The sequence below is a fragment of the Mercurialis annua genome, linkage group LG3 (genome assembly GCF_937616625.2).
Source record: "Mercurialis annua linkage group LG3, ddMerAnnu1.2, whole genome shotgun sequence".
NCBI classification, from domain to species: domain Eukaryota; kingdom Viridiplantae; phylum Streptophyta; class Magnoliopsida; order Malpighiales; family Euphorbiaceae; genus Mercurialis; species Mercurialis annua.
In genome coordinates this window covers 59,844,341-59,856,499 of record NC_065572.1, presented here as the reverse complement: position 1 = coordinate 59,856,499, position 12,159 = coordinate 59,844,341, and the positions used below count along the sequence as shown (strand labels likewise).

At 33.7% G+C, this 12,159-nt stretch overlaps 2 protein-coding genes across 7 annotated transcripts; one reads left to right on the top strand and one right to left on the bottom strand.

Annotated features, from left to right (window-relative positions):
* The first annotated feature begins 430 nt into the window (after window positions 1-430).
* On the top strand, window positions 431-10,475 carry LOC126675327 (CDP-diacylglycerol--serine O-phosphatidyltransferase 1). Of its 5 annotated transcripts, none has more exons than XM_050369950.2 (14): window positions 431-881; window positions 2,051-2,285; window positions 2,928-2,990; window positions 3,092-3,151; window positions 4,373-4,463; window positions 4,681-4,735; window positions 4,870-4,949; window positions 5,056-5,172; window positions 5,314-5,398; window positions 6,496-6,587; window positions 7,242-7,495; window positions 7,595-7,683; window positions 7,816-7,983; window positions 10,356-10,475. In XM_050369950.2, the coding sequence occupies exons 2-13, from the start codon at window positions 2,125-2,127 to the stop codon at window positions 7,941-7,943; spliced, it is 1,275 nt and encodes a 424-aa protein (XP_050225907.1). In that variant the 5' UTR covers window positions 431-881; window positions 2,051-2,124; the 3' UTR covers window positions 7,944-7,983; window positions 10,356-10,475. The 5 variants fall into 5 exon arrangements, with proteins under 5 accessions (XP_050225907.1, XP_050225906.1, XP_050225909.1 ...); XM_050369949.2 differs by lacking the exon at window positions 10,356-10,475 and adding an exon at window positions 8,086-8,260; XM_050369952.2 differs by lacking the exon at window positions 10,356-10,475 and having other exon boundaries at window positions 431-751; window positions 2,095-2,285; window positions 7,816-8,260.
* Window positions 8,657-10,741, bottom strand: LOC126675330 (palmitoyl-acyl carrier protein thioesterase, chloroplastic-like). Of its 2 annotated transcripts, XM_050369954.1 has the most exons (6): window positions 10,364-10,741; window positions 10,145-10,278; window positions 9,866-9,979; window positions 9,596-9,764; window positions 9,455-9,523; window positions 8,657-9,362 (listed from the first exon to the last, which is right to left on the bottom strand). In XM_050369954.1, the coding sequence occupies exons 1-6, from the start codon at window positions 10,739-10,741 to the stop codon at window positions 9,021-9,023; spliced, it is 1,206 nt and encodes a 401-aa protein (XP_050225911.1). In that variant the 3' UTR covers window positions 8,657-9,020. The 2 variants fall into 2 exon arrangements, with proteins under 2 accessions (XP_050225911.1, XP_055961156.1); XM_056105181.1 differs by having other exon boundaries at window positions 9,455-9,764.
* Window positions 10,742-12,159: the final 1,418 nt, after the last annotated feature.

Sequence of the window (12,159 nt, the reverse complement as noted above, 5' to 3'; positions counted from 1 at the left end):
TCATATTTTGTTTAAATTGGACCCTTCTAGTATTATTTATATACTTTTAGACTTTTAATCCCTTTATCGATAAAAGTGTTAACAATATCAAATTAGACTAAAAAATCTTATGTTTAACAAAATAAAAATATAAAAACCTAATTTTAAAAAAATTAACACGAAAAGCGAATTACGAACCCAATCGCCTGAACGGCGCGTGGACTACACGACACACACCCTTTATTTTCAATTTCTCACGATAAGAACGAACCCAGTAACTTGCAAAATTAAAAACATATAAAACCAGAAGGATCCAATTCAAAAAAGTGTAAAAATACAGGAATCGAAATATATATTTGGCCACAACGAAAACATCTGCAAATCTGCGTTTGACCGTCGTACTTCTTCAGTTTCTCTCTCTATCTTTTACTAATCCACCTTTCTCTCTCTAACATCATCATCTTCTTCTTCGTTTTCAATTTTTAAATATAAAAAAAAAAACACCGTTTCTATAACTGCAGTCTTTTTTTCACCATCATCATCATCATCATCACCTCATTACACATTTTTTCTTCAGATTCAGATTTCACTTTTTTCAATTTTTATTTTTTACTATAAATATTAAATAATTACACACTCTCCCCTTATCTCTATATATACAGCGCACCACCACCGTTTCTCATTGCCTCTCTCTATCTTCTCCTCTTCATCGGACGGCTACGATCTCCTTCTGTTCTCTTGCTTCCACTCCATCCTACGGCTGTTACTTTCCGTTACGTAACTGATACACTTACGTTTTTATTCGGATTAAGATTAACTTCCCGTTTCTAGACCACCTTTTGCTCACAAAAACAAGATCAGTTCACTGTTTTACTCAATACGTCGCCGTTTTTCCTCGTCTTGTACGTATTTGTTTCTTGTTTTTTTCTTTTTAATTTCTGTTTATTTTGTGATTTTTTTTGTTAATGTTTTTTTTTTGGTTGATTTGAATTGCATGCAATCACTCTTTTGATTTTATTTGTATTGTGTTACGCTTTATTATTGATTTTCTTATTTATTTTCTATTTATTCAGCATTTTTTATTGTGATTTTAATTTGTTTTAGCTAGATTTCTGCTATTTATATTATTGTAATCATTGTTCTTACTTTTAGCAGAATTTGGTTTGTAAAAATAAATTTTTGTTCTTTTTTAAAGCAAAATCTTTTTCATTCAACTTTATTTTTAGTATTATTATGTAATTGTATAGGTCAAGCAGTTCATAAATATAAATATGTACTTGTCTGTCAATTCCTTGAATTAAACTAAATAAATTGTTTTAAATACTAAATGAATTTACTTTAGTTATTATGTTTTTGGTGAGTGAAGTTTGGAGGAAACAACATAATTTGAAGGGCAATTTCTGTAGGGACCTGAGGTGGTTGGTGTTTTTATTTACTAATATTAATTGGAATGTTGCTGATTCTCATATCTTATGTTTGAGTGAAGTTATTGTATGTTCTCCTTTGAAATTATAATCATGTAGGTCTATTTGGTAGTCCCATCTGTCTTCAATGTCGCCATTAATGTGGCATTTATGGCTTTTGAAAGAACAAAATCATCATCCAGAATGTAGGATGGGGCCATGAAATAAAGTTGGAATTGGAGCTATCACCGTATTAATTCTAGTTGTGTGACTTTCAATCTGGGATTTCATGAAGCCGCCGTTGCTTCGTATAGTGTTGTTATCTTATTGTTGTTGGTTCTATAAACTGCAGTTAAGTTGTTGGTGAAAAACTGTTCGGAATTATGCTGTATATGTTTTCTTTTGGTATGTGAGTGATGGATTATTGCGAGTGATGCCTTTTGACGTATATTTTGAGGAATGCTACAGAATTTAAATTATATTGACTCATATAATGTTGTGCTATGACTGTTTCGTGTATTTGCGTAGATTGATATTTTTTTTTAAGATATGTTCTTTCGGTATATCTATCATGCTGCTATTTGGTTCCTAATATGTTACTCTTTTCCGCCGTGTTTAGTATTTTGCTCATTTTATATAGCTAGCTGAATGTTCGCAATTTTTTACAGCTCCTAGCTGTCTCCCAGTCTCCCACCGAAGTCATTGTTTTCAGGAGTTTGCATTAATTTAAGGGAGGGACGTTATGGAGCCTAATGGTCACAGGAGAACAAGGAGAAGAGATCATCTTGTTCAACAAAATGGTGATATGATGTTAGAAAGTGTTGGTGATGTAGATCCATGGACAGCATGGGCATACAAGCCTCGTACAATTACATTGTTGCTTATTGGTGCATGCTTTCTTATGTGAGTCCCTTTTTAAAAATCACATTTTAATAGTATCTGAATGGTGACTAATAATCATTAATTCATTAGTGTACAATTAACTATTACCTACTATGTTAGATATACATTTTTAAAATGTTCGCTTTCTAAATATTTCTTCTCTAGTTTGAATGTTATCTTCCTTTGTTATTATTTCCTGTGTAATATGCCTTCTTCATACATTTTTGATTGTTGTCTACTTAATCAGGGTATCATGGAGCAACTGCATCATTTTCTCACCTGAATCCTGATGGACCCCTTCTAGATCTGAAACATATAACATTATAATATGCTTTCTCCTTTCCTACAGTAGAGAGAATAACAAAGCAGAAATCCATATCATATCACATGAATCATTTAATTTTTCATTTTACTTCACAGTTCACACTGTCATCTCATTTTCCATTGCCCTGTGAACTTGAATATATGATATCTGCCTCCATGATTTCCAGAAAATGGATCCTGATTTCCCACATGCTTGTTCCTGCCTAAGAAAGCTTTCTTGTCAGACCTTTTAACTCTGCTTTGTAAACCACATTAATTATTAAAACAACAATCCCATAGAGTCTCCATTATTTAGATATAAAATTGTTTCAATTAATTTTCTTCTATTCATGTATACAGTTGGGCAAGTGGCGCACTTGATCCTGAAGGCGCATCTGGTGACATGGTGACATCTGTGAAACGGTTGGTTTACGTGTGCACTTAGCTGTTTTTCAGTCAATAATTTATGCTTGCTTTTGTACGTTGCAAACTATAAAATACTTACTGTGTAATATTGCTCGTAGGGGTGTATGGGCAATGATTGCAGTTTTTCTTGCTTATTGCTTGCTGCAGGCACCTTCAACGTAAGTTGCTCGATTTATGTTGGAGTAATTTGTTTCGAATTATTGTTTATAGTTGATTTTTAATTTTTTAGCATATGTCTAGTTTTATTGTTGACTTGTAAGTATCATTTGGAGGAGTTTGATTGATCTGTCTAGGTTTAGTGGATTTATAATATCTAGTCATGGTTCAAGTTTTTATCAATTTTTCAGTTGTCAAAATTTGAATCCTGGCTGGTTTGTTGGCTTGTTAGTATGCAATAGTTGAAATATTGATATAGGTTTCTATGTGTAGCTTGGTCAATAAGTTACATTGTTTGGCCTTTAAGCACCGTTTGGATTGGGGGATTTTAAAATACATAAATTTTACTAAATCTATGAAGTTTGAAATTCATGGATTTATTGATTCCATTGTTTGGATTAAATATAAAAATTCATGGATTTTGGGAATAATTTTGAAATTACTAAAATTTTAAAACAATTCATCACTTATAAAAAAGGACGGATTTGAAATTTTCCACCAGGAGGTGGGAATTTAAATAATGGATTTTGGAAAATGGCGGATTTTCAAAATTCATGGATTCTAACAACATTTTATCTTACCAATCGATGGATTTGTTTAAATCTACGGATCGTGTAAAATCTATGGATTTTAATCATCCAAAATTTGTCAATCTTAATGTTGCCTTAGTCTTTGAGATTTTTTTGGTTTTTAGAATGATAACATGCTATTGAAGTGGTAATGGAACGTTAAGCAAAATATGCTTTTGTTATCTATTTTTTATGCTCCTACCTGCTTGCATCTGCAGTCACAAATATGATCCTACGCTTGGACAGAGAGTTGAACATGAGTTTTTTATGTAGTGCAGATTGTAAGAATGTTTTTAAGTATAATAAACAAATACTGAATAATAGAAAAGCCAAACTGAATCGAAATTAAATTCTTAAAAGCTGTTGGTATTAGGTAAAGAAAGATATCAGACAAGGACTGCAAATTGAAGCATTATAACTTGTTCTTTTGACATCTCAGATTTGACATGAACTCTTTTGAACATCATGTGTGATTTTCTTTTCATGTTAAAAGCAATTGACATGTTCAGAATTTGCATTAATTTATCTACATTATTATCTCAACCTGTTAAATATGAAAGAAACATTTGATCATGTTTTATATAACCCTTATGATGCTATTTGTTGCTAACTATTCAACTGTCTGAGCTTTTCAAATCTGCTTTTAATGTTCAGAGTTCTTATAAGGCCACATCCAGCAATTTGGCGATTAGTTCATGGACTGGCTGTTGTGTATCTCGTTTCCCTCACATTTTTACTTTTTCAGGTTGGTTTTCTTTTCACAAAGCTGACTTTGCTTTTGTGGGATGTTAAACTTTCATTTTCCTTTTAGATGCATGGTTTAGGTCCGGGTATATTTACTTTTAATTAGAGCAAGGCCCTTAAAAATAAACGATTTCACTTTTATATCTGCTTGTACCTGCGCCCATGGAAGGCCATTAGTTCTTTATGTGTAATACTGATTATATCATTTTTCTTCTCAGAAGCGTGATGATGCTCGACAGTTCATGAAGTTTCTCCACCCAGATCTTGGAGTTGGTAATCCTTTTGACACCATATTGTAACTTATGCACTGTATTAACATGTTAAATTTGCGTTTTAAAACTTCCGCATCAGGTTTGATGTGGACTGTGTACTCAACTGTCTTGCTCAATTGTTGCATTTTCGCGCAGAACTTCCTGAGAGATCATATGGAGCAGATTGTCGCATTTACATGCCTGATAGCCCGACAGGCAGGTTCAAAAATGTTTATGTATGAACTCTTTCATCCCACCTATGTCTCAGTTCTTTTCTTTGTGTTTGCTATTACAATATGATACGTGGATGTTATAATATCTGATTGGTTTAGTTTTTTTCAGGACACACTGTTTGATGAATTTGTTGTAGCTCATATATTTGGATGGTGGGGCAAGGCTATATTAATCCGTAATCAGCCTCTTCTCTGGGTTTTATCTATTGGGTTTGAATTCTTGGAGGTTAGATAGCCGATCGATGCCTACATCTTTTTATTTAATTCTCATTTTCTCTTTGGCACGGTCATCTTTGGTTTTGTGCTTAAAATGTCTGCAGAGCGCTTGCTCAAAACATGCATACTGACTCTGATATTTGCTTACCAGTATACTTTCCGTCATATGCTGCCAAACTTCAATGAGTGCTGGTGGGACAGTATCATTCTTGATATTTTGATATGCAATTGGTTTGGTGAGACTCCTTGACCTGCTACTGCTACTGTTGTTATTGTTGCTTACAATTGTCAAATTAATACATTCTTTGTTGAGTAAATTAGTTCAAAATTTTTAAGTAATTTTCTCAAGTTTGTATTCGGGGACTTGACGTCAATTGTTTTAATCATAAAGCAAATTTTATTCAGATAGGATACTGATGTTAACAATTTAAATTGTTAGTTGGTTGGTAGCTGGCTATGAGGCACTCCGTTTGTCATTAACCTCACTAAAGGGCCTGGCTTGGTTTGGTGCACTAATTGTTGATGTTTTAATTTAAGCACTACTAATATGGGAACTGTGACCTCATTAGTCTAGAGAGGATAAGTTAAGACTCAAGCCCCTGATTCTGACATTCAAATCTAGTTTTATATTCAAATTGAAGCTTCCAGTTATGTGGTTAATTTACCTTTCTTGTTTCTATTACCCTGAAAAGACACACATTTGCTTAAAGCCACACTTGAACTTTCACCTTAGAGCTCAGTTAGAAATAACATCAGCTATAACTAAAGAAACAACACAATTGTTATCATCTTTTGAAACTGAAATAAGAAGGAAAATGATCACATAGCAAGCTGTAAACCTTGTATTAGCCATTTTAAGGTGGCCTATGGCGCACATTTTGCTCTGGTTTGTTGCTTCTTTCTGCCTGTATCTTTTGGTAAAATAAGCTTTTACTTTTAATTAGCTATCTTATAGTTTCTTTTTATTCAGGATTGGCTAGTTGATATATGTTGTGATTTGATCATGATTTTGAAATCCTTCATTGAACATCTTAACTGTAGCTGAATATGCTGAAAATATAAAATAAATCAATGGTATTTAAAACAATACTGTGTGTCAAAGTAAATCCCAGTGTGCACATTGTATCACAATCTGAAATGCAAAAAAAGGATGGGGGTGCTATAACAAAACTAATGTTTGTCTGCAGCTGGCAATTCATTTGCAGTTTCATAAATGTACGGGCAAAACTGAATGCATGTATTTGTGATTTTTACAATTAATCTCTGGAATTTGTTCCTAATTTAAATATTTCCTTACTTTTTGTCGTGGTGCTTTTTGCGGTATATTCTGTAGGTATCTGGGCAGGAATGAACACTGTGAGGTACTTTGATGGGAAAACATACGAGTGGGTTGGAATCAGTCGCCAACCAAATATTATTGGCAAGGCATGTTTTAAAACTTTCTAATATTGCTACCTTTTCTTTTCCTTAATGTTTCAATTTGTTTTTGCTGAATGCTAACCTTGGGCGCACGCCCCAATTGCTAAATAATACTCCCTCCGTCCCAAAAAGATAGGCCACCTTACTATTTTTGGCATCCCAATTCATAGGGCAGCTTGTATATTTGGAAAGTAATTTTAAAATTAAAAGTCTCATTTACCCCTAATAAATATACATATTTATCTTCAAATGAATTAGTTGCCCCGTATTCCAATATAGAAAAATGTCATTCTTAATATTAATGCAAAGTACACCAATAAAAAAATCAATAATTAATTTATTATTTATAGATATAAAAATTTATTTAAGGATAAAAATGGAAAATTATACAAAATAACAAATTTTAACCAATTTAACCATATTTTTCTTAATTACTGTGTTTGTCCAAATGGCCTATCATTTTGGTACGGAGGGAGTATGACATTGCGCACTGCAAAGCCTTTTGAAAGGATAGTGCTCTTTGATATCTGTTTCTTCTTACTTCTAAGAATAAATAATGTTACCTCAGTTTTAGTGCTTGCCAAGCCACAGGACCCCAAGGATTTTACTAAACCATTGAACTAATTTGTAACTGTTACATGGTGACTGCCACTTTTTCAGGTTAAGCGAACATTAGGACAGTTTACACCAGCACAGTGGGATAAAGATGAGTGGCACCCCTTGCTTGGTCCATGGCGATTTATCCAAGTTCTCACTCTTTGCTTAGTATTCCTGACAGTAGAGCTTAACACATTTTTTCTCAAGTTTAGTCTTTGGATTCCTCCTCGAAACCCTGTGATAATTTATAGGTTGATCTTGTGGTGGCTAATTGCCATACCAACAATTCGCGAATACAATTCATATCTTCAAGACAGGTACTCTCTCTCTATTTGAAATGTTGCTTGGAATGCACATTATATTATGGAAGAGCCTTAACTAACGCATGTTATTCTTGCTTATGTCATCTGTTTCAGAAAACCGGTGAAAAAGGTTGGATCTTTTTGCTGGCTTTCAGTTGCTATTTGCATCGTTGAGCTTCTAATTTGTATAAAATTTGGAAATGGTATATTGTCTCACTTCATATTTTCTCTTTTTCTTTCAACTGCCAAATTATTATACTTTACATCAGTAAAATAGAGCTTTTGATATGTCAAGATTGGTTGAGTAATGATGCTATTTTTTCCCCTCTAACCAGGTCTATATCCTAAACCAATGCCTGTATGGTTGGTTATCTTCTGGGCATCTCTTGGAATTGCCCTTCTGCTATTTATCATTATTTGGTCATGGCAACTGCATCTAAGGTTGAGGAGAAAGAGGCAATAAATATATTATGGCAAGAGGCAACATATATATGGCTAGCATGGTACACCATTCTTTGATTCTATTGTGTTCTTTTGAGTCTCCATAATTGTTGTAAATACCCTATTATTATTTCCCAGAATTGTAAATGCTTATTCTCTTATAGGTTTGTGGATCACAGTTGCGTAATTAGAGTGTGTTGGGTAATTAGAGAGTGTTCAATTCTTTTTTTTCTTCCCTTCAATTAGATTAAGAAACTAACATTTACTCATAAGTTGCTAATTTGTCACTTAATGAATCGGCAAATATGGCTGATTATCTGTCCGCTGTCTAATTTTTTATACTCGGTTTTGCTCCTGTTTGAGTATTATAATGTTTATTGGCTTCACATAATTCATCGGCTTCAAATTTTGGAAAGAAAGAAATTTCTGCATTCATCAAGTATGATTTGCAAAATGCATTGAGAATTTCGTTTCTATTGTTCATATGATGCTCTACATGATTAGCTGGTTAGGCTAGGCGTACTTTGTTCGTCGGTCTGATCTTCACACATGTCACTAAACTGAACTTAATTTATGACTGTACACGGTCAGTTTAGGATACGAATTAGGTGATATTTTTAATGTTTTATGGTATTTGTCTGCGAATGTTGGAATTTACGTCTGGCATATTCCATAATTTGTCAGTCTGTTAGGGTTGAAACGTTTCTTGCGTCTTATTCTTAGGATTTCATCATGTAAGACACAATCTATGTAGTATTCATGATTAAACAATATCACTCCCCTTTCTCGAAAGAGACATCTTTGTATGCACACAATCACACATAGAATCATATATATTTCTTGACACAATCAAGAAGCATAATCTTACATACACAACAAATTAATGGAGGAAAAAAATGTCTGCATTTCGCCCCCGAGTTGAATGTCCAAGTGTAATCATGGGGATGTACGGCGCAGCAATGACCCTTTTGAACTTTGATTATTACAGTGCTGTGTTATATGGAAGATAGGTCTGAATGATTTAGGACAGGCACCCATATTGCTAAATCCCTTTGCATTTTTAAAATTCACTATAAAAATCTTTTTTTTTTTTGCCATTTTAGGTGGAAAATGGCATTTTAAGGAACTTTTTTTTCCATTTTGTTTTTCCTCTGACAATCTCTTGATTTTGAGTTTCCCCTTTAGCTAGAAGGAGATGTGTATATTTCAGAGGCACTTTATTTAGGGAGACCAAAAATCCGTTGCCCTCCATTATTTCTGATGGCAATGAAAACCCATTAAGCAGAGGAATTTCATTGCTCTGTTTCAAACCAGTGTTAATGATTCCGTCTTCGTCGGGCTCGCTTAGGGATTGAACAACGTCTGCACTTCCGCATTCCCTTCTATACTCTAATGTTATATCAGAAAGTTGATGAGACTCCAAAAACTGGTCAGGAATTGTCTGTAGAAGTGAAAAAAGCGAGTGAGAACAAAACATTTTAGGTTGGATTAGCTGTATTGATCTGTTGAAGTTATTTTGGTTATGTTTGTTACCTCTAGCATCCATCTTACATATTTGACATTGTTGACATGCTGGTTCATGTCTAAATCACTCCTTTTAGGCTGCAAAATAGGAATTTGAATTAGTAGATAGTTCTGTTTTTTTAGTTTGATGTTATGAGTTCTGATGTTCACCTTGAGGTTAGAGATCATATATCTTGCTTTTTCGTCCAACTTGGTTATTTTCTCAGCCACCTCTTCTTTGATTGCTTGCTTTTCTATAAACCATGGAGAAATCTCAGCCCTCACCTCTTCTGGCATCTTTGAGAGACGCCTCGTCTTGTCGTTCATCATCACCCATGTACTGTTTTAACACTATGATTATTGTCCGAACAAGGATGAATGATAAAAAAAATGGAAGATGGAAACATAGAGGAGATAACAGCTAAGTTGTTAAACACGCACCTAGTCGCTCTTGCGTATATATGCCCTGTTGCTTGGCTTCGAATGAGCCAATCTCTCCGCATTCCATTCTTTCCTGATGCTCCTACCCACGTATCGATTTCCACAACCTCTCCCCTGCAAGAATTGTCCATTTTAAGCTTAGATATTGATACTTAGTTCAACGCATAGTTGAAGTAATAAATCTAGTAACGTAGTCATTGTACGGAAATGGATGAATTTCATCCATTTCCATAGAATATCGATAATCATCATTTGGTTAGTCACGAAGAAAGAACTTACCAAATAGGATAATGATCAATTTGAACTTGTAATTTTGAGACAACCCAGATGAGATTATTCCTCACCATTCCATGAGTAGCACCGAATCCATTGCTGAGAAGTCCAGATAACCATACATGATTCAATGCTGTTTCCTGCAAGTCATTACAACACATTGTTTAGTTGATCATATACTAGAAATGAATCAATCAAACATTGTTACTTTTTACAGTTTCTGACCTGAAGGAGATACAATATGCTCTCAAGTGTAGCTGTTTTATCCGGACCAACTTCATAGGACCTAACGACAACCGTCTGTCTGTAACCGACACCTCCTTCTATTATAAGACCTTGACGATGAGGATCAATGTACTGTTTCTTCGTCGGAATGTTCTGACGCATTTCTTCTTGGGTGAAACTCAAATTATCAGAAACTGAAGCTACATAAGTTGATGCCACGGCAGCAGTTTGGCTTGGCGCATCGACCTTGAGTGGCCTCGTAGAGGAAGGTGAGCCGTTGATTTTGATTTTGTTTAAGTTTTGTTTATTAGGATCATGGCTATTACTACTGGACGAGCACCTGATTGGCCAGGTGATTGTATAAGAGCAAGCAGCCATTTGTTTTTTTAATTTTCTTTAGTGTAGATGGGAAAAGTTTAAATTAAAGGGGAAAGAAAATGGATTTATAGTGTAAGGTGACGGTATTAACAAAGGCTAAAATTAAACATAGTGGGGAAATTTAGGGAAGGGCTTTGTTGTAGGCATAGATGTCAAGAGATTCTTGTGTTTTTTCTGCTGCAAGAAAATGTTTTTTAGCTGTGGATTTTTTTTTCAATTTTAATAACGGAAAAGAGTGGCTCGAACCTGAAGCTCTCCGGCTCGAACAATCTGTCCGTAAACTTGTAGTTGTCTCTTGGATATGATCGTAACTAAGAAGTTGACAAAAGGGCTAATTCACTTAGTCCATTTTGATCACTATTAAGGACAAATTTGTGAGCTTTTTTGGTTGACATGTATGTTCATTTGTGCTCCTAGAATTTGGGTTCAATTTTTTACAATTGTCCAAATTTTTGTTGTTTTTGTTTGGAACATTGGAGTTTGCAAATCCTTTCTGTATATTCTCTCAAATCATCCCCTCTTTTCTTTATCTTTCTTGAAAGAGAAAAATGTTAGAAAATCAAATGTAAAGAACCTTTGACTGTAATTTAGAAGGTGAGTGAAACTAGCAAGATTCTTTCTTTCAACAATTACTTCTTGTGTGCTTTAGACCATGGGTGAGTAAATCGTCGGTTCGGTTAAAACCTGAATTATTATATATATATATAGTCAAATCATCAAATTAGTATTTATAACTGAAATTGTTTCATATTAAAATCTTATTAATGTAAAATTGAACCGACCTAATTTTTTTTTGGTAATTTTGTTAAATTGATAAAATGTTTAAAAGAATTATTCTAAATTATAAAAGATTAGAACTCTTATATGTAAGGTCTAATAGTAAAATAAATTCAAACTTGGTTACTTTTTACCAATGTTTTAAAAACCGGACCGGACCGGCCGGTCGGACCGGATTAACCGGGAACCGGCCCTCAGTCCGGTCCGGTTACAACTTAAAACTCCTAAATACTAAAAATCGGACAAAAACGGGTTGAATCGGTGAAATCCGATTTTTTAATCAAACCGGTAGAATCCGGTTTTTGAATAAGCTGGTCAAAAATAGCATTGTTTTGTCCCAAAAATATAAGTGTTGTCCAGGTCTTATATTTTCTTTTCCCATGTGATGTGACTTGATGTGATATTTTAACTCTCTTTCTTTCCTTTTTTATTTTCTCAAGACACTACAACCTATAAATATTCTTTTTTCTAAATCACACTTCAATTTATTTTTTCAGCATAAAAAAAGGAATACACATAATATAATTAACAAAGTATTTATGTATAATTACATTCAGAACAATAAATATTTTCATTACGAAATATTCATCAAAATTTTAATCACTTAATATTTTTATTCTAAAAAACAATATACTTATTAG

Excerpts from the sequence above, each read along its gene's own strand:
- LOC126675327 (XM_050369950.2), top strand. The coding sequence starts at position 2,125 with ATGGAGCCTAATGGTCACAGGAGAACAAGGAGAAGAGATCATCTTGTT. Across the intron at positions 3,152-4,372 it reads TTGCTGCAGGCACCTTCAAC|AGTTCTTATAAGGCCACATC; the intron begins GTAAGTTGCTCG and ends TTTAATGTTCAG. Across the intron at positions 4,736-4,869 it reads CCACCCAGATCTTGGAGTTG|AACTTCCTGAGAGATCATAT; the intron begins GTAATCCTTTTG and ends ATTTTCGCGCAG.
- LOC126675330 (XM_056105181.1), bottom strand. The coding sequence starts at position 10,741 with ATGGCTGCTTGCTCTTATACAATCACCTGGCCAATCAGGTGCTCGTCC. Across the intron at positions 10,279-10,363 it reads GCATATTGTATCTCCTTCAG|GAAACAGCATTGAATCATGT; the intron begins GTCAGAAACTGT and ends AATGACTTGCAG. Across the intron at positions 9,765-9,865 it reads ATATACGCAAGAGCGACTAG|TACATGGGTGATGATGAACG; the intron begins GTGCGTGTTTAA and ends GTGTTAAAACAG.